This window comes from Apium graveolens, chromosome 10, assembly GCF_009905375.1.
Source record: "Apium graveolens cultivar Ventura chromosome 10, ASM990537v1, whole genome shotgun sequence".
NCBI lineage: Eukaryota > Viridiplantae > Streptophyta > Magnoliopsida > Apiales > Apiaceae > Apium > Apium graveolens.
Genome location: NC_133656.1, coordinates 203379784 through 203400401, shown reverse-complemented (window position 1 = coordinate 203400401; position 20618 = coordinate 203379784). Strand labels below are relative to the sequence as shown.

The 20618-nt window shown below is 36.5% G+C and overlaps 1 protein-coding gene across 1 annotated transcript; it reads right to left on the bottom strand.

Annotated features, from left to right (window-relative positions):
• Window positions 1-7428: 7428 nt before the first annotated feature.
• Window positions 7429-8211, bottom strand: LOC141691669 (uncharacterized). Its single transcript, XM_074496433.1, has one exon. It carries the CDS (start codon window positions 8209-8211, stop codon window positions 7429-7431), a length of 783 nt encoding a protein of 260 aa, XP_074352534.1.
• Between the last annotated feature and the right edge of the window lie 12407 nt (window positions 8212-20618).

Sequence of the window (20618 nt, the reverse complement as noted above, 5' to 3'; positions counted from 1 at the left end):
AAAAGTAAGAAGGTGAAGTTAAGGACCAAGGATGGTGAGGAAGTGATATTCAAAGGAAAGAGGCAAGAGAAGAAATTCCTAACGGCTATCTAGACGAGGAGATTAATACGTCAAGGATGCGAAGTTTATTTGGCTCATGTTATGGATATGGAGAAAGAATCCGTAAGGATTGAGGATATTCCAATAGTAAGAGATTTTCCGGATGTGTTTCCTGATGAACTGCCTGGACTACCTCCAGATAGAGAGATCGAGTTTATGATTGATTTGGCTCCTGGAACGGAACCAGTATCGAAAGCTCCCTATCGTATGGCGCTAGTCGAGATGAAAGAATTAGCAGCTCAATTACAAGAATTGTTGAATAAAGGAGTAATTCGACCGAGTGTATCCCCGTGGGGCGCACCGGTGTTGTTTGTAAAGAAAAAGGATGGAAGTATGAGGTTGTGCATTGATTATCGCGAATTAAATAAGTTGACGATTAAGAATAAGTACCCTCTACCACGAATCGATGACTTGTTTGATCAGTTAAAAGGAGCTTCGTGTTTCTCCAAGATCGATTTAAGATCTGGGTATCATCAGTTAAAGATTAAAGTGGAAGATATACCCAAGACAGCGTTTCGAACGAGATATGGACACTACGAGTTCTTGGTAATGGCATTTGATTTCACGAATGTGCCAGCCGCATTTATGGATCTTATGAACAGAGTGTTCAAGAAATATTTGGATAAGTTCGTTATTGTGTTTATTGACGATATACTGATTTACTCCAAGACGGAAAAAGATCATAAGGAGCATTTGAGGATTTCCTTGGAAATTCTAAGAAAAGAAAGGTTGTACGCTAAGTTTTCAAAGTGTGAATTTTGGCTAAAGGAAGTGCAATTTCTTGGTCATATAGTTAATAAAGAAGGGATCAAAGTGGACCCAGCCAAGATAGAAGCCGTAATGAATTGGGAAAAGCCCAAGACTCCTACAGAAGTCAGAAGTTTTCTGGGATTAGCTGGATACTACATGAGGTTTGTGCAAGATTTCTCTAAGATTTTTGTCCCATTAACGAAGTTGACAAGAAAGAACGAGAAGTTTATATGGACGGAAAAGTGCGAGGAAAGCTTTCAAGAGTTAAAGAAGAGACTGGTAACCGCCCAAGTGTTGGTGTTACCAGATGAAAAAGGAGAATTTGTGATATTCAGTGATGCTTCGTATAAAGGACTTGGATGTGTGTTAATGCAACACGGGAAGGTAGTAGCATATGTGTCAAGGCAACTCAAGCCGCACGAGCAAAAGTATCCAACGCATGATTTGGAATTGGCAGCAATAGTGTTTGCCCTTAAGATTTGGAGGCATTATTTATACGGGGAAAAGTGCGAGATTTATACAGATCATAAGAGTTTAAAGTATATCTTCACTCAAAAGGAATTGAATATGAGACAAAGAAGGTGGTTAGAATTGATCAAAGATTATGATTGTGCGATAAACTATCATCCTGGAAAGGTAAATATGGTAGCAGAAGCTATAAGTCGCAAGGAGAGGTTAAATATGTTAACGTTATCGGAAGAATTGATCAAGTATTTTGAAAAGATGGAAATATAAGTGCAGACTCTAGAATTTGGAGGTGAAGCTATATATGCGATGTCATTTCAACCCGAAATTTTGGAAAAGATTCAATGTTGTCAAGAGCAAGTGATGAATCGCAAAAAGGATAAGTTGACAGGAGAAGAAATTAAAGCTCAAAAGGATGGAAAAGGAATATACCATGTTAACTCACGTATTTGGATACCTAATGTTGTGGAACTAAAGCACGAGATTTTGCAAGAAGCGCATAGCTCGAGATTTTCAATTCACCCCGGAAGTACGAAAATGTCCCAGGATCTAAAAGAAAGTTATTGGTGGCCAAACATGAAGAAGGAAATTGCGGAATGGATAAGTAAGTGTTATACGTGTCAAAGAGTAAAAGCGGAACATCAGAGGCCAAGTGGATTGCTTCAGCCACTGGATATACCAGAATGGAAATGGGAGCATATTGCGATGGATTTCGTGGTAGGATTACCTAAAACCAAGTCCAATCATGATACAATTTGGGTGGTAATCGATCGGTTGACGAAGTCAGCATATTTCTTGCCGATAAATGAAAGATTTTTGTTGGAAAAGTTGGTCAAATTGTATTTGGATGAGATTGTGATGCGTCATGGAGTCCCTGTATCTATCGTGTCTGATAGAGATCCAAGGTTTAACTCGAGATTTTGGAGACAATTCCATGATCATTTTGGAACTAAGCTAAAAATGAGTACGGCGTACCATCCGCAGACGGACGAACAAAGTGAAAGGACAATTCAGACCATTGAAGATATGTTGCGAACCTGCGTAATAGATTTCAAAGGAAATTGGGACGATCATTTGCCGTTAATTGAGTTTTCCTACAACAACAGTTATCACGCGAGTATTGGCATGCCGCCTTATGAAGCGTTGTATAGAAGAAAATGTAGGTCCCCTACATATTGGGACGAGGTTGGTGAGCGCAAATTAATTGGCCCAAAGCTGGTTCAATAAACAAAAGAAAAGGTGGAAATGATTCAAAAAAGATTAGTTGCAGCCCAAGATCGACAAACGAAGTACGCAAATCAAGAACGAAAAGATGTGCAATTTGGACCTGGAGACAAAGTCTTGCTAAAGATATCTCCTTGGAAAGGTTTATCTCGATTCGGAAAGAAAGGAAAGTTGAGTCCTAGGTATATTGGACCATTTGAAGTACTGCGACGAGTTGGGAAGGTGGCATATGAATTGGCGCTACCTCCGCAAATGCAACATATACACAATATATTCAATGTACCTCTTCTGAAGAAGTATAATGCTGATGCGAGCCATGTGATCGAGTTGGAACCAGTGGAAATCCAACCAGATTTGTCTTATGTGGAACAGCCGGTTCGAATTTTGGACCGAAAGGAGAGGACACTTAGAAATAAAGTTGTACCTCTAGTTAGAGTATTGTGGAGAAATCCACTAGTTGAAGAATCGACTTGGGAATTAGAAAGCGAAATGAAAGAAAAGTATCCCCGTCTATTTGCTTAGACTAGATTTTGGGGACAGAATCCTTTTAAGGAGGGTAGATTGTGACGACTGAGAATTTTTCGACGTAATTAAGTCAATAAAGTATGTTTTATGTGAAGTGATTATAATTATGTGATTAAGTGTTGGTTAATCGTCGTTACTGTGTATTAGAATCTAGGAGCGTAAGTAAAAGCGTTCCAATTTAAAGAGTCAGCTTAGGAGTTAAGCTGTGTTGTCGGGCCGTCGGGTAGAACGGAACCCGTCCTAATAAGGATTTATAAGTATATAAAATGTGAAATATGTATGATTGTGTGAAATGGATGTTTAAATGAAGTATTTTGTCCTAGTGACGTGTCGGTCGATAATGATAACGAGAAGCGTAATTGAAATGCTGAGCGTCGGGCCGTCAGGCAGAATGTGACCCATAACGCGTAAAAAGGGATAATATTAAAGAAGGATAATTTCTATGATCAGACATGAGTTGTGATGTATTCGTATATGTACTTGCTTGTCTGTATGCATGATTACGTGATCTGTTGACATTTTTATGAATTTAAGGAAATTGTTTGATTTAAATAAAGGTTTATTTAACCTTCGCGCATTTTTATAAAATCATCCGAGTAAGATAACTGCATGAGATTTGTTCTGTTATCTTCGTAATAATCCTATAGACTTTCTAAAAATGATGGTCAGATTTATTTGGTGATTGTTGTATTTTAAATTGATTTTTATGTGATAAAGTATTATTATTAGCACAAACTTGTAAAAATCATATAAAATCAACCGTACGCTCAAAATCTTATTATGAGTAATGGTTGGAAAGCCAATTTCGAGATTCACGTTTTAAAATTATCATTCGTATCAAATTAATCTTTTATGAGAGAGATATTTGCAGATTAAATTCATTTTCTTTTAAGAATTAAAAGTGAATCAGAAATGAGATACCTAATTACCATACTACCCCTCCCTTGGTAGTATATAATTACACCCACCTCCTCTTTTCTTTCTTTTTCACCCGAGATTCTCTCTTCTCTCTCTTTTTCTCTCATTTCTTCATCCCTCTCGGGATTTCTCTCTCTCTCACTCTCGGTACACTCTCTCTTCAATCTCTCACTGGTTCTTCACTCTTTTTCGGTTATAGAACCATGATTTTGTGAGATTTTGTGTTATCTACCTATATACATACATGCATGTCACTATCTTCAAGTTTTTGAGAAAATCCAAAGTTGGATTTGGTGGTTTTGAATTCGAATTTCATGAAAACAAAAGGGTTTGTGTTTTTAAATGGTTTAGAGTGAAGATATGTGTTTGCATATGTGTATTACTTGAGAAAATTGGTGGTTGATGGTTGGAAACCCCTGAATGGGGGCACCACCGAGATGCCACCGCCACCGGTGATGAACTCCGGTGAACCGGTGGTGAGCAATGATGTTAAAAACTGAGCTCTAGTATCTTTAAATCAAATATTTGTGTTTTCATATGGTATTTTGATAAAAGGCCGAATGGTTTTGTAGTTTACAAGTTACTAAGTTGATTTTTTTTGTTGGAAATGGATGTTAATCTAGCTTATTGACTAAAAGATTAGTGTGATTAAGATGCAAAAGTTTGAAATTGAGTTTGCATGTGAGAATTCTTAGAAGAGGCCGATTGGTTCTTGTTTTTCTTGGAAAATCATGTTGATTTTGTTGATGTGAATGACTTATTGATAATTGTTTTTATAATTGTTAGTGTAATGAGAATAAGTTATGGTTAAAAGTCCAAATTGATGCATGTATGTTGTGATTCTTGGAAATTTCGAATGCTTCTAATTGAATAATTTAAATTAAGTGTTAAATTGAGTGATCATCCATGATTACGTATGAATTATGAGTTTAAATGAGTTGTAAGAATGAAATTAAACTACTTTGAAACGATATACTTGATGCATGTCAAATGTGTTTGATTCTTGATTGTGATAAGTGTTAAGGCCGAATAGGCCATAGGAATTAAAGGTCAAAATATGATTTTTGGCAATTGATAGAATGATTGAGTGTTTATATGTGAAAATCTTTGATTTTTCTTGTTGGATTATTGTTTTAGTTCGAATTAAGGATAAAAGAAAAAGGGAAAATAAGTTGATTGATTTTAAAAGCTATAAGTGATAGCTATGGTCGTAAGTAATTAGCTATGAATGAAATTGTGTGTTCGTATAAGTTATAAATGTTTGATTTGGAGAATAGTCAAGATTTAGCGAGTATAAGTTGGTGATCGAGTATATATAGAGATATAAAGGCTATGAGAAAAGAATGTGTTATGTGCTATGTGCATGTGTGTATATAAGCTATACTCGTATAGTTCGAGTCAGAAGTATAATCGGACTATCGTATTGAGTGAACGTTCCAGGAACGAGAGTTGAGAAACTAATTGAGGTTTTGGTTTTGATTGTAGATTCGGAATGTGAGGGCATTCAGGCTAGGAAAGGGAAAGGTATACTAGGTGGCAGTAGTTCAACCTTTGTGAAACAGAAAAGCGAATTCAGGCAAGTAACTCTAATTACTTGTGTAAATGGTTATAGCGAGAATGTTGTTCATACCATGTAGAGTATTGAACTGATAAAATAATGAAACCCTGTTATTGATTTGAGATACCATGTCTTTGATCTTGCAAAACTGTTACTGAGAAGTTTATTAATTCAACCCTTTGGTAACCTATCTTTTCTGCTCAACTTATTTGTTATACCTTGAACTGTTACAAACCCTATAATTACCTTTACGAACCCCTTGTAATGATTCCATATTCTTTGATCACCATCTCCCCTATTGATCCTTGGAATAGTCTGATTCTTTTAACTTAAGTACCTTGTTATCATTGATTCAAAACCCCTAGAATTTCATCTTGTTTATCCTTGATTCATTTCCTTTACTTTGAATTCTTTAAATTGAATCTAAGAATGAGTTTCGACTTGAAAGAGTCCGAATGATTTCATATTCTTGGTAATGATAAAATGAATTTAGAAAACCTACTTTTTTCCAACTCAAGGTTTTCCAAACGAATTCCTGATGGATTGGATTGGACGTAAGAGGCTAGTAGGACTAGTCCAGTCATTGTAAGAGGCTAGCGGGGCTAGTGCAGTTTAAGGCTGAAATTATGCCGTATGGTACCTTAAAGACCGGATGGAGGTCGGTACGGGCTGATCACCCGTATTAAAATGAAATGAAAAGATAAAGTGGTCCAATCAAGGGTTCTATATTGATTACTTAAAATGAAACTGAAATTTCCTGTTCAGAAATTGATTCTTGAAAATGAAAAATGGTTCATATTGTTGTTTAAAGAGTTGGTTGTGATATTGTGAAGCTTAAAGCTCGTGAACCCTGATTTTAATCTGTTGATCATATAATTGATTCCATACAGTGAGATATTGTTGCTTTCCTTTCTGAAAGATCTGTTTTGATCCTTTAATGATTTGTGATGAATGTCGGCTTTCACCCTGCTTCGAGCCCTATTCCTTGAAAGCCCCACATTTTTTCCTTCATAACCCGAAAGATGGAAATCTGCCACCTAGAACTGATAAAGTAGAATGCCCTGAGTTTGGTAAAGTAAATTGTGGATTTCATATTGTAGAACTGCTTTATACTTACTTGTTGAGTTTTATACTCATATGTTTTGTTTTAATCTAACCATGGCAGTTAAGCAAGAAGATGGCCAGGCTTAGGCGCACTGCTCATAAGAGCGTACCTGGTGGTCCCTATCGTTTTGAGGGCTTCCGGTTGCCAGAGCAGGTAGTGGTGTTTTTGAGTGAGAAAGCACTTAGCCAGAAAGTTGTAATGATACAATGGGTTATCCGTCGGTTCCAAGCCGGGATCGTCTATGTATATTTAAAATTATTTTGGGGTTGTAAGTTATATTTTATGATTGGTAGTTGTAATCTTGTCTCATACTTTATCCTGTTTGATCCTGTTAGTAGTTATCGGGGTTTATGCTTATTTAAATATTAGATTAAGGGTGTGTGGGTCCTCATTTCCTAACCCCGAGATTGAGGGCGTCACATTTCTCCCCAGTCGAAGTATCTTCATCTGAACCCATTAGAACATCTTTATTGAATCCCATGTTACTATCATAGACCAATCCATCATCTGTCCTCCATTTCTTTGACTCGATCACTGATATATCATTGTCATTTAAGTCTTCTAAAACTGAAGGGACGGTTGTTACAATATTTCCTAATCCGTTTCCCGCCCCTGAGTTTGCGTTTTGAGGATTGCCAATCCCTACATTCACTCCATGATTAACAACTTCCATGCTTCTAAGAGTAATTTTCGGATCGTGATTATCATAATCTTTTCCCCTGTTCCCACCATGGTCCTCCATCTCCGAACCAGGTCCTCCATTTCCGAATTCAGTACGTAACCATTATGATCCTATTGGTTTTACCTGGCTCTTGAATGGGGCTCGCATCCAGGGACCATACAGCTTAATAATTTCACCTTCTGGAGCTTCAAATAATTTATGACAAAATTTTTCTGAGTGTCCCAAGATACCACAAATGAAGCAGAACATTGGAACATTCTCATGTTTAAAATTCACCCTGAACCACTTATCCCCAGCCATCTTCAACTTCATGCGACGTTTTAAAGGGACATCCAGATTTATTGATACTCGAATCCTCATGTACTCCCTCCACACTCCTTTAAAATTGATAGGGAAACTGTCAATAAAATAACCAATGTAATCTCTAATGCCTTTGAGTATTCTTTCGGACATAACGCCAACCTTCAAATCATAAACTTGAACCCATAGATCAATGGTGTTGAGCTCTACGCTTCTAGGATTTTTGTTTTCCTTAAGTCTAGCCATGATCAATGCACGCCTGTTAAATGACCAAGGATAACCTTCCATCACTCTTTTTACGTCTACTTCGTGATAAAACTGGAACAGATAGAGATTTGTATCCAGTTCTTTCATATAGACACCTTTTCCAGGCCTCCATAATGCCGCCATTGTGTGTTGCAATGCCATGAAATCTACCCTCCCTTCTGAGATAAACCTACCCACCGCACATAGTTTAGGATTAAAACCTTGTATCTGCAGTCCATTTTCGTTTGATATTGCCTCCTCTATTTCAAACCCACCTTCCTCCTCATCTTCCAAAGTAATCGCATTCATAGATTGTACGAGTTTCTCAGGAACCGCCATGATAAGACTGACAAAAGAAATAATATGACTTTCAGACGATGACTCAATAATACTTAACAGACCGTGTCAAATGACAAGACTTTTGGTACATAGAGAGAAATAATATTTTGTTTGATAAAAATGAATTAAAGAATGACGAGTAGTTCTTTGTTAATATGGAATGAGAAACATTTCTTAGTGATTTAGGAAATCAACTCATTTCTTTTTAAGTTTACTAAGACCTGATAACTTGTATAGATAAATTAATGATCGGTGACATATCAATCAACCAAATACTAATTATGAATAAATAAATTAAATAAATGAATGAATAACAAATATATCACATGGACATTTAACATGTACAAATTTGGTATTACTATATTAGATTATAAAATCATGACCGAAAAACATAATAGTACTCAAATCCCAATACAGAATTATTAAATACTCCCTTCATCCCCAAATACAAGTTTCTTTAATTTTTTACGCGTATTTTAAGGTGGATAAAAAGGATAGCTCCCCAAAAAAAAATTCTTTTTCTTTTTCTTTTTTGTCGGAGCCAAATTTTTTTTCTAAATAAAAGTATACATATTAAATTTTAATTCAATAAAAAAAATTTAGAAAAAAGTATGCGGAACTATGATTTTTATACACCTTAAAATACATATAAAAAGTTAAAGGGACTTTTATTTTGGGACGGAGGAAGTAAAATATTAAAATCAATGAATAAAGCCTTTAGTCACAAAATATTCAATATACCATAGTTGAATTGTAGTCGTAAAATAGAGAATTATCGGAGAATTGGTTGGTTTAAAAAAAATAGGATCTATGCAAGGATTAATTGACATGTATTATTTAATATACTATTTATCAATGATCTCCAACCAGAACTTGAGACTAGTGTGTGCTTTACCTGTACAACTACAATAAATATTTTAATCATGTAAGTAACGTACAATACCGCAAACCAAGACTTGTAAGTTGCATAACTAACCATTACTATTAAATAAGAATACTTTACAGTTTCGCTAAGATGTGAAGTCTTTCTAAATGAGATGAGTCTTGTCTATTGACATGAGTTATAAAGTTTAATAGTATCCCAGTAAAAGTCTATAAGTCCTTTATTTCTGATCTTTTTCGTGTCTTGTCTATCAAATGGCGTCATCATATAATATTACTCAAGCTATGAATAACATTTCTCTGGAAGACGAAGAGGAAGGAGGGATTGTTTTCGGAGAAACAGAGATAGCTGATGAAACAGATGCTTTGCAGGGGTTTGATTATCGCTTATGCCTGGTGGGAAGATTCATACATGAATGAGTGGTTGATTTTATGGCCATGCAACACATATTGGCATCACTTTGGAGACCTCGTAAAGGATTTAGTGTTAAGGAAATCGATGTCAATCTGTATATATTTCAGTTTTTTCATGAACTGGATATCAAAAGGGTCATAAGTGGCAGCCCATGGACTTTCAACAGGAAGGTTTTGATTATAGCTAGGATGCGAGAGGGGGATGCTCCTAGGGAAATAAGCCTCAATAAACGAGATTTATGGGTTTAGATTTATGACATGAGGGCTGGTTTCATGACGGAAAAAGTATTGAAGGAGGTGGGCAATTATATAGGAGAATATGTGGAGTCCTGTGGAAGAAATTTTAATGGAGCTTGGCGGGATTATATGCGTATAAGAGTCACGATAGACATCACAAAACCATTGAAAAGACGTATGAAGATTCGAAAGACGGGAGAAGAGTGGATATGGATCATGTTTAAATATGAAAATGTCCCTACATTTTGTTTTATCTGTGGTCTAGCTTGGTCATTCGAAAAAATTCTGCGACAAACTCTTTGACACACCAGAGGAGGACATAGTTAAGCCATACGGAAGCTGGATGAGAGCTCTGTCTCGTAATCAAACTAAATTGGTGGGTTCAAAATGGTTACATAATGAAGGAGGAAAGGTTGAAGATGATCGGAGTATGGTGAACACAAAATTAGGAGAAGGAAAGTATGGTGGGAAACAAACTCCACAAAACTCACAGCTAAATGAGGAAAGAGATAATCAGGGAGATACAGAATTAGCTGATAGAGATATGGGTGCCAAAATCTTTTTCTCAAACAAAGGAGATAAGTTAGCAGATTTAAATGAAGTAAATCCCATAAAAAAGGAGATGGTGGTCCAAGTGGAAATACAGAGTTATACATGGGCTCAGATGAAGAAAGTCTAGATGGAATGGACCAAGAGGCGAACAAAAGTCCAGTACTTAATAACGATCCAAAAAATGTGATTATGGCGGGCTCTGGTATAGGGGTCCGCCAAGGACCATGAGTACATTGAGCTGGAATTTCCGCGGGCTTGGGACCCCGTGGGCTATTCAATTCCTAAAGGAAATAATTTTCCAAAAGAAACCCAACATAGTCTTTTTGTGTGAAACTTTGTGTAAGAAGGATACGATTGAGAAGGTTAAAAATATGATGCAGTTTGAAGGAGCTATAATTATTGATGTGGAGGGGAGAAGTGGTGGTATTGCTTTGGTATGGAGAAACCAGGAGGAACTAAAATTGTTATCATACAACAAAAATCACATTGATGTAGAGGTCGATATTATAGGGTGGAGTAAATTCAGGCTAACTGGTATCTACGGTGAACCGAATCGTGTCAGGAGACGTGAAACATGGAATTTAATAAAGGATTTAAAATCTAAGTCGATGCTACCATGGTGCCTGTTGGGAGACATGAATAACATTATTAAGCAGGAAGATAAAAAGGAGGGAACCCGTACCCATCGTGGTTGATCCAAGGATTTCAGGATGTATTGGAAGAATGCGATTTGTATGATGTTGATTTAATAAAGTACCCGTATACTTGGGAGCGTGGACATGGGACTGCAAGATGGGTAGAGATCAGATTAGACAAAGCACTGGTGACCAATAATTTTAATGATATGTTTACAGAGGTTAAACTGACCAACCTGGAGATTAGCACCTCTGATCATAGTCAGATCTTTATGGAGCCAGTAAAAGTTAACCAGGTCGCTACAGCTAAAGCCTTCAGGTTCAAAAATACATGGCTTCGCGAGCCAATGTGTCATCAAATTATAGAAGAAGTATGGTATAGGCATCGAGGATGACCTCTGAAAGATAAATTAAGTGAATGTGCTGAGCTTTTAAAAATATGGGGAGAGGAGATTACGTGTAGTTTCAAAAATCGAATAATACAGTGTAAGACTATTATGTAGAGATTCAAAGGCAAGAGGGATATTGAGTCAGTAAAAAAGTTCCAGGAAGCTTCGAATAACTTGAACGAGATATATAACCAACAGGATGTATTCTGGAGACATCGAAGCAAGCAATTATGGTTGAGAGAAGGTGATCAGAATAACTATTACTTCCATGCTGCAGCTAAGACCAGACAGAAAATAAATCAGATCAATTTCCTTATTAACGACGATGGTCAGAAAGTGGATGGGATAATGGTCTGGAAAATACTATGACAAGCTATTTCTCAAAGTTGTTTACGGCTACAGAAACTGAATGGCACCCAATGTTCGAAAGCGTGTCGAGAAGAATAAATCAAGTGTTTAATGAAAGTTTAATAGCTCAGGTTGAAGCTCCTGAAGTGAAGTGAGCATTATTTAGCATGCACCCTGACAAGTCTCCCGACCCAGATGGTATTAGCCTTGGGTTTTTATCAAAAATTCTGGGGCATTGTTGGCCCAGATTTGGTTGACATAGTCAGTATTTTCTTTACAAAGGGCGAATTTCAGGATGACATAGGAGATACAAACATTGCTTTAATCCCAAAGAAGAAAAACCCCAGGAATATGATGGATCTTCGACCCATATCTTTATGCAGTGTGAGCTATAAAAAAATTTCCAAGGTGTTGGCCAATAGATTGAAGTTGAAACTCTCTAGTCTGATTTCAGAAACTCAGAGTGTTTTTATCCCGGGTAGACTAGTAACGGATAACATCATGGTGTCTTATGAAGTAATGTATTACATGAAACACAAAACTCAAGGCAAAACGGGTTGGATGGCATTGAAGCTAGATATGAGTAAAGTGTATGATCGCGTTGAATGGAGTTTCTTGAGAAAAATGTTGAAGCAAATGGGTTTTTCAGTGCACTCTATAAAGCTGATGATGGTTTGTGTCTGTTCAGCTAAGTATCAGATTTGTCACGCGGGTGAAAGGTTTGGTTCTATAGTCCCTCGGTGTGGTATCCGTCAAGGGGATCCACTTTCGTCATATTTATTCTTGGTATGTATGGAGGGTCTATCTGTTTTAATTCAAGAATATGTAAGGAGAAATAACTTAACTGGTATTCAGGTTGCAAGAAAAGCTACATTTATCACACATGTTCTTCGCTGATGACACTTATATTTTCTGTAAAGCAGATGTGAGAGAGGCGGATCATATTACAGATATGCTGCAGATTTTTGAGCGTGCATCGGGTCAAAAGATAAATGCAGATAAACCATCCATTTTCTTTAGCAAAAACACTACTCAAGAGATTTGAGATGTAATTTGTGGTACGCTATGTTTTAAGAAAGTAGGTGATAATACAACGTATTTGGGTCTCCCCAATATGTTGGGGTGAAACAAATCAGCAATGTTGGGCTACTTAAAAGATCGCATAAAGGAGAGAGTGCAGGGATGGGATAAGAAATGTCTGTCGAGAGGAGGGAAGGAGTTGATGATAAAATATGTAGCACAGATTCTCCCCGACTACACTATGAGTGTATTTTTTATTCCTCAGCAGCTGTGTACATAAATGGAAAGAATAATGAACAAATTCTGGTGGAATATTTTGAAGAACAATAAGGGTATTCACTGGATGCAATGGGATCGAATGTGCACGAAAAAATCAATCGGTGGTCTGGGGTTTCAAAAGGTGCAAGACTTCAATGTAGCCCTCTTAGGTAAATAGGGCTGGAGACTAGTCACCAAAATGGGGAGCCTGGTTGAGAGAATATTTAAAGCCAAATATTATCCTGAGGGATCTTTTTTGTCAGCTAAGATAGGCAGCAACCCGAGCTACATTTGGAGAACAATCATGGAAGCTCAGGTAATCTTAAAACAAGGAGCAGTTCGAAGAGTGGGAACATGTACAACAATAAGCATAATTAAAGATCCTTGGTTACCTAATGAGGACTCTTATATTTATACTAATAATGAAGCTATAAGGGGCAGAACGGTTTCTGATTTAATGATACCTGGTCAATGCGATTGAAATGTTGAGGTTATATGAGATGTTTTTCTCGAAAGAGATGCGCAGCTCATACTGTCTATACCTTTGAGAAATGGCGATGAAGATAGGTGGTTCTAGAAATGGGATAAAATTGGCCAGTATATAGTTAAATCGGCTTATGTAGCAATCTAGGAAGCAAAGCATATAAGCAATCACAATGATAGTGTGCCTTGGAAGAAATTATGGAATGCAAAAGTGCCTCTGAAAGTGAAGCATTTCATATGGAGAGCATCTCGGAATATATTGCCCACAAAGGACCGGTTATTAACTAGGCGAGTAGATGTTATCGATAAATGCCCAGTATGTAACGATGAGGTAGAAACAACTTACCATGTTCTAGTAACATGCAGACTTGCGAAACAATGTTGGGATGTCTTAGGTGTACCTATAGAGAGAATAGTCGCTCGAGTTTTAACATGTGGATTAGTTCAGTTATCCAGAACTGTAATATAAAAGAAATTTATGAGGTGTTTATGGTCTGTTGGTCTTTATGGAAGAATAGAAATGAGGTGGTATGGAGTCAATATGGAGGGAAGTAATCAGATGTGTGTAGCTCAGCAAAGCAAATGCTTAACCAATGGAAGAGCGCTCAAGATAAGTCTTTCGATAATTTTCTTGGGTTTATGCACCAAGAAGACGGCAAGAAGCGCTGGGATTATCCACAGGAAGGCACGGTTAAGATCAATGTTGACGCAACAATATTCGAAAACTCTAACATATATTGTCTATCCAGGGTAGCTCGGGACTTCATAGGCAACTTGATCACTTTTAGGAATATGTTGTGCACTTGATGATAACTTAAACAAAACACTAAGTAGATTTTAGTTAAGTGATTATGTAGCTTTCAACGAATGATCATTTCAACATTCGTTGAAAGAGTAACTTATGTAATAATAAGATCAGTAGCACATTCATGCATACTTAAATGGCTTAGTGAACTAGATGTTGTAGAATGTTTAAGTCATGTTGACTACTAGATGGATATGCAAGATAGGTTGGTTAATTGTAAATATTAGATACCTTGTAATCTTGTATAAATGAAATGGAGTTAATTTTCGAGAAAACTGTCTCAACGGATAATTCACAAAGCTTCAACGGATGATCAACATAAGTCTCGATGGATGATCAACCAGATTTTAACGGATGATCAACCAGAGTTTCAATGGATGTTCAACCAGAGTTTCAACGGATGTTCAACCAGAGTTTCAACGGATGATCAACCTGAGTTTCAACGGATGATCAAATTCAAAAGAGCAGTTGATAGTGAATTGACAATCACATGCGTTGGTTGTATGCAAATGGAATGTGGCAACCTACTTGCAGGGTTTAGAGAACAAAGAAGCATTTCCATTTCTATGCTACACCGAAGATAATCAAAAATGCTGGAAAGAGAAGTGTAGCAGCATGAAATTAGACTAGAAATAATTTGTCGTATTTACTTATCTTTTTATCATGTAACTTGGTGATATATAAACCAAGTGTAGCAAGTTGAAAGTATCCAAGTTAGTAAGCAATTACTAGAGAAATAGAAAAACCTATATTTGTAAAGAATTTCTCTGTTCTTGTTATTCGACTTGTAAGCAGCTGTGTATAATTTTGTAACACAGAGTTCTCTACTTAATATATATATATGGTGGAAAAATTCAATCCACCAGAAAGGTTTTAAATACTTGTATTTAATTATTTTGTGTTTTGATTTTCACACTACTTTCATTCCGCACCATTGCTAAATCAAACACAGTTATTTATTTATAGAAGAATTGTTCTTAAAATTGAAAAGAAGCCAGAATTACATTCAACCCCCTTCTGTAATTCTTGTTTAGATTGTTTGGGAATAACAATCGGTATCAGAGCAAGCTCTTAAAGAATAAAGAGTTTAAAGATCACAACAACTAACAAGATGAGCATAAAAGATGTTGGAGTAAAGATTCCATTTCTGGAAAAAGACAACTATCACCATTGGAAGGTGAAGATGCACCTGCAGCTCCTATCTCAAGATGAAGCATATGTGGATTGCATTGAGAAAGGTCCACATGTCCCTATGAGAGCTGCTATAGGAAATGAAGCATCTGTCCCAAAGCCTAGAGCAGAATGGACTGATCCTAATATTGAACAAGTTCATAAGGATAAAAAGGTCATGAACATTTTGTTTAATGGTGTTGATGGTGACATGTTTGACAACATCATAAACTGCAAAACTGCTAAGGATTTCTGGGACACAATTCAAGTTATATGTGATGGAACTGAGCAGGTAAGGGAGAACAAAATGCAACTCTTGATTTAGCAATATGAGCATTTCCATAGTGAAGAAAGTGAGTCATTCACTAACATTTTCAATAGATTTCAAAAACTACTGAATGCTCTAAAGTTTCATGGAAGGGTCTATCAAACAAAGGACTCAAACCTCAAATTCCTTAGATCTCTGCCAAAGGAATGGAAGCCTATGACAGTCTCATTGAGAGATTCTCAAAATTAGAAGGAGTTCACCTTGGACAGACTGTATGGGATTCTAAAGACCTATGAGCTTGAAATAGAGCAAGATGAGAAGCTGGAGAAAGGAAGAAATAAGGGAGGATCCATTGCATTAGTTGCTGAGCAAGAAAAGGAGAAGGAGGCAAAGGTTGAAGCTGTTGAATCTGAACCAAACCCTAGAGTTTGTGAAGGCAAAGCAAAAGGGCTAGTAGCTGAACATGAAGAAAATCTTAGTCAAGATGACATGGATGACATAGATGAGCATCTTTCTTTTCTATCCAGGAGATTTGCCAAGCTCAAATTCAAGAAGAATTTTGGAGCATCCAAGTCAAACAGAAACATGGTTGATAAGTCTAAATTCAAATATTTCAAGTGTGGCTTGGCAGGTCATTTTGCTAGTGAATGCAGAAAGTCTGATTCTGATAAAAAGAAGTTTGAGTCTGTTGATTACAAACAGAAATACTATGAGTTGCTCAAACAAAAGGAAAGGGCTTTCATCACACAAGAAAATGACTGGGCTGCAGATGGATTAGATGAGGATGAAGATACAAGCTATGTCAATCTAGCACTTATGGCCAAATCAGATAAAACAGAGGTCACTTCATCAAGTAATCAGGTAATCACCACTAACCTAACACATTTATCTAAAGCTGAGTGTAATGATGCCATAAATGACATGTCTATTGAATTATATCATCTGCCTGTTACACTCAAGTCTCTCACTAAAGAAAACACCAAACTTAAAGAGAACAATGTGTTTTTAAGTGAAAGAAATACTGTGTTAGAAACTCAATTTGTGGAGTTTGAAAAACTGAAGATAGAATGCAAGATTGTTAAAGATGAACTAACTGAATCCTTGAAGAAAGAGGAGATTTTAAGAAAGCAACTTGAACGAGAACAGGAAGTAATCAAGGCATGGAAATCATCTAGAGATGTTCATGCTCAAATTACTAAAGTTCAAGGTATAGAATCTTTCTGTGATGAAGCTTGGAAAAAAAGCAAGGAGAAACTAGATTCCAATTTAGTAGAAGGACTTTCAACGGATGTGGATTCGACGGATGATGAATGTTATCCGTTGAAAGACCTAAAGGATTATCCGTCGAAAGACAAGGAATCACATCCGTTTAGTGCAAGAAAGCCAGTTAGCCAAGCTAAACTAGCTAAACTAAATGAGAAATATGGATCAGTTTCTAAGAACTTTGTTCCAGGAGAAACAAGTCAAGTGAATAAAAATAAGAGAGTCAATGTAGGACATCTTTCTATCAAGCAATTGAATGACAGATTGGAGAAAATTGAAGTGAGAGCAGAGTCTAAAAAGAAAAACAATAGAAATGGGAAAGTAAGATTTAACAAACATAACAACTACACACCTGATAAATACGTACCAAGAAAAACCTGTGTTAAATGTGGTAGTGTTAATCATTTGTCTGTTAATTACAAACTTACTATGCCTGCTCCCATGTCTGCACCTCCTTCATTTCCCTGTATGCTTACAATACATGTGAATGTTATGCCTACATATAATTTGAATGCACAGTTTGCTAATATGCCATTTGCACAAAATCCTTACTATGATGCATTTAGTATGCCATAAATGCCATTTAGCATGCCATACCGGAATAACATGTTTGCACAAAATATGCCTTTTCATGTTAATCAGCCTGTGCATGATAATTCTGTAATGATGAATGGTTTTAAGGGTTCTACTCAATTGACTAAGGATGAACTTCAGATGCCTAAGTCAAATGAGGACAAGCCTAAGAAACCTAAGAAAAAGGCTAACAAAACAGGACCCAAGGAAACTTGGGTACCAAAATCAACTTGATTTGATTTTGATGTGTGCAGGGAAACAAAAAAAATCTTTGGTATTTGGATAGTGGTTGCTCAAGGCACATGACTGGAGATTCTACCTTGCTCACTGAGTTCAAGGAAAGAGCTGACCCAAGTATCACTTTTGGAGATGACAGCAAGGGTTATACTGTGGGATATGGCTTGATTTTAAAAGATAATTTCATCATTGAGGAAGTTTCCCTAGTGGATGGACTCAAGCATAACTTGTTGAGTATCAGCCAGCTTTTTGATAAGGGCAACTCAGTAACATTCAATTCTGAAGCCTGTGTTTTGACAAACAAGAGAAGCAACAAAGAGGTTCTCACTGAGTGAGAAAAGGAAATGTGTACTTAGTTGACTTCAACTCATCAAATGTCACTTGTCTATTTAGCAAGGAAAGTCAAGATAAAAGTTGGATATGGCACAAGAAGCTGTCCCACCTTAACTTCAAGACTATGAATGAATTGGTCAGGAAAGATTTCGTAAGAGGTATTCCTCAAGTGGAATTCTCAAAGGATGGACTGTGTGATGCATGTCAGAAAGGAAAGCAGATCAAGGCATCATTCAGAAAGAAGCTTGATTCAACAATTCAAGAACCTCTGCAACTACTGCACATGGACTTATTTGGACCAGGCAATGTATTGTCTATCTCAAGGAAAAGATACTGCCTAGTAATTATGGATGATTTCTCAAAGTTCTCTTGGACATATTTTATAAAATCCAAAGATGAAGCTAGTGAAATCATCATCAATCACATAAGGAAAGTCAACAATCATCATGACTTCAAAGTAAGAAGAATCAGGAGTGATAATGGAACTGAGTTTAAGAATTCTGTGATGAGGTCATTTTGTGAAGAGAATGGGATCATGCATGAGTTTTCAGCAGCAAGAACTCCACAACAAAATGGAGTGGTGGAAAGAAAGAACAGATCTCTTGTTGAAGCTGCAAGAACAATTCTTGAAAAGTCAAAGTTACCAACATACTTTTGGGCAGAGGCTGTAAATACTACATGCTATACTCAAAATATTTCTTTGGTTAATTAAGTAAAATGCATGACACCCTACCAATTGTTCAAGAATATGAATCCAACATTAAACTTTCATCATGTCTTTGGCTGCAAATGCTATATCTTAAGGAATAAAACTGATCAGCAGGGGAAATTTGATGCTAAAGCAGATGAATGCATTTTTGTTGGATATATAGTTGGAAAATCATATAGAGTCTACAATCTCAGAACCAACATTGTTATGGAATCTGTACATGTTGTGTTTGATGATAAAAAGATTGAAGGACTGCAAGATGGAGATTTCCATGAAAGCCTCAAATTTGACAATGTTGAGATTATTGGTGAAGATAGTGATGATGAAAGTGATCAAGAACAAATATCTAAGGACAATGCAGAAAAGTCTACAACCAATGAAGCACATAATTCAACATCCGTCGAAAGACCAAGTGCATCATTCATCGAAAGACAATCTGCATCATTCGTCGAAAGGAAAAGGACAACATCCGTTGATCCATCAATAGGAGTTGAAAGCCAAGTTAGATCACAATCATAAAGAACTCCAATCTCAATTCAAAGATCCATAAACTCAGGGGGAGTTTCTGATAATCAAAACTCTGTCAATCATCAAGACAACAATTAGGCCTCTTCATCTAGAGCTAATCTACCTCAACAGAGAAAATGGACTAGAGATCACCCATTTGAACTGCTTATTGGTGATGTATCTTCAAGAGTGCAAACAAGAAAAGCAACTCAATATGAATGTTTATATAGCAGCTTTCTATCTCAGGAAAAACCTAAAAAGGTAGAAGAAGCTCTGTTGGATCCTGATTGGGTTTTAGCTATGCAGGAGGAGCTAAACCAATTTGAAAGGAATAAGGTTCGGAAGCTGGTACCCAAGCCTAAAGGAAAGAATCCTATTGACACCAAGTGAGTATTCAGAAAAAAGATGGATGAAAATGGCATAGTTGTCAGGAACAAAGTTAGATTGGTTGCTAAAGGCTACTGTCAACAAGAAGGAATAGATTTTGATGAAACTTTTTCTCCTGTTGCAAGAATTGAAGCCATCAGAATTTTCCTAGCCTATGCAGCCCATGTCAATTTTAAGGTCCATCAAATGGATGTCAAAAGTGTTTTTCTGAATGGAGATTTGGAGGAGGAATTCTATGTCAGTCAGCCTCCTGATTTTGAAGATCCAAATTTTCCAGAATATGTCTACTATCTTTTGAAAGCACTTTATGGATTGAAGCAAGCACTTAGAGCCTGGTATGATAATTTGTCAAAGTTTCTCTTAGAAAATCACTTCACACGAGGTACTGTTGACAAAACTTTATTCTTTAGAAATGTTAATGGTTATAGCATACTTGTTTAAATTTATGTAGATGATATTATATTTGGCTCTACAGATGAAAAACTTTACAAAAAGTTCATCAAATTGATGCAAAAGTAAATATGAAATGAGCATGATGGGAGAACTAACTTACTTTCTTGGTTTACAAGTTAAGCAAGTTAGTGATGGAATATTCATTAGTCAAACCAAATATATTTTTGATCTCATAAAGAAGTTTGATCTAATGGATTGCACATCTGCAAAAACTCTCATGGCCACTGCAACTAAACTTGAATTAAACATTACTGAAAAGTCTGTGGATATTTCAAGCTATAGGGGCATGGTTGGTTCACTTCTGTACTTAACAGCTAGTAGGCCATATATAATGTTTGCTACCTGTCTTTATGCTAGATTTCAGGCTGATCCTAGAGAATCTCATTTAGTAGCTATTAAGAGAATTTTCAGATATATCAAGGGAACACCAAAACTTGGCATTTGGTACCCTAGAGATTCTGGTTTTGATCTAACTGGTTATTCA

Coding starts and splice junctions, on each gene's coding strand:
- LOC141691669 (XM_074496433.1), bottom strand. CDS start 8,211: ATGGCGGTTCCTGAGAAACTCGTACAATCTATGAATGCGATTACTTTG.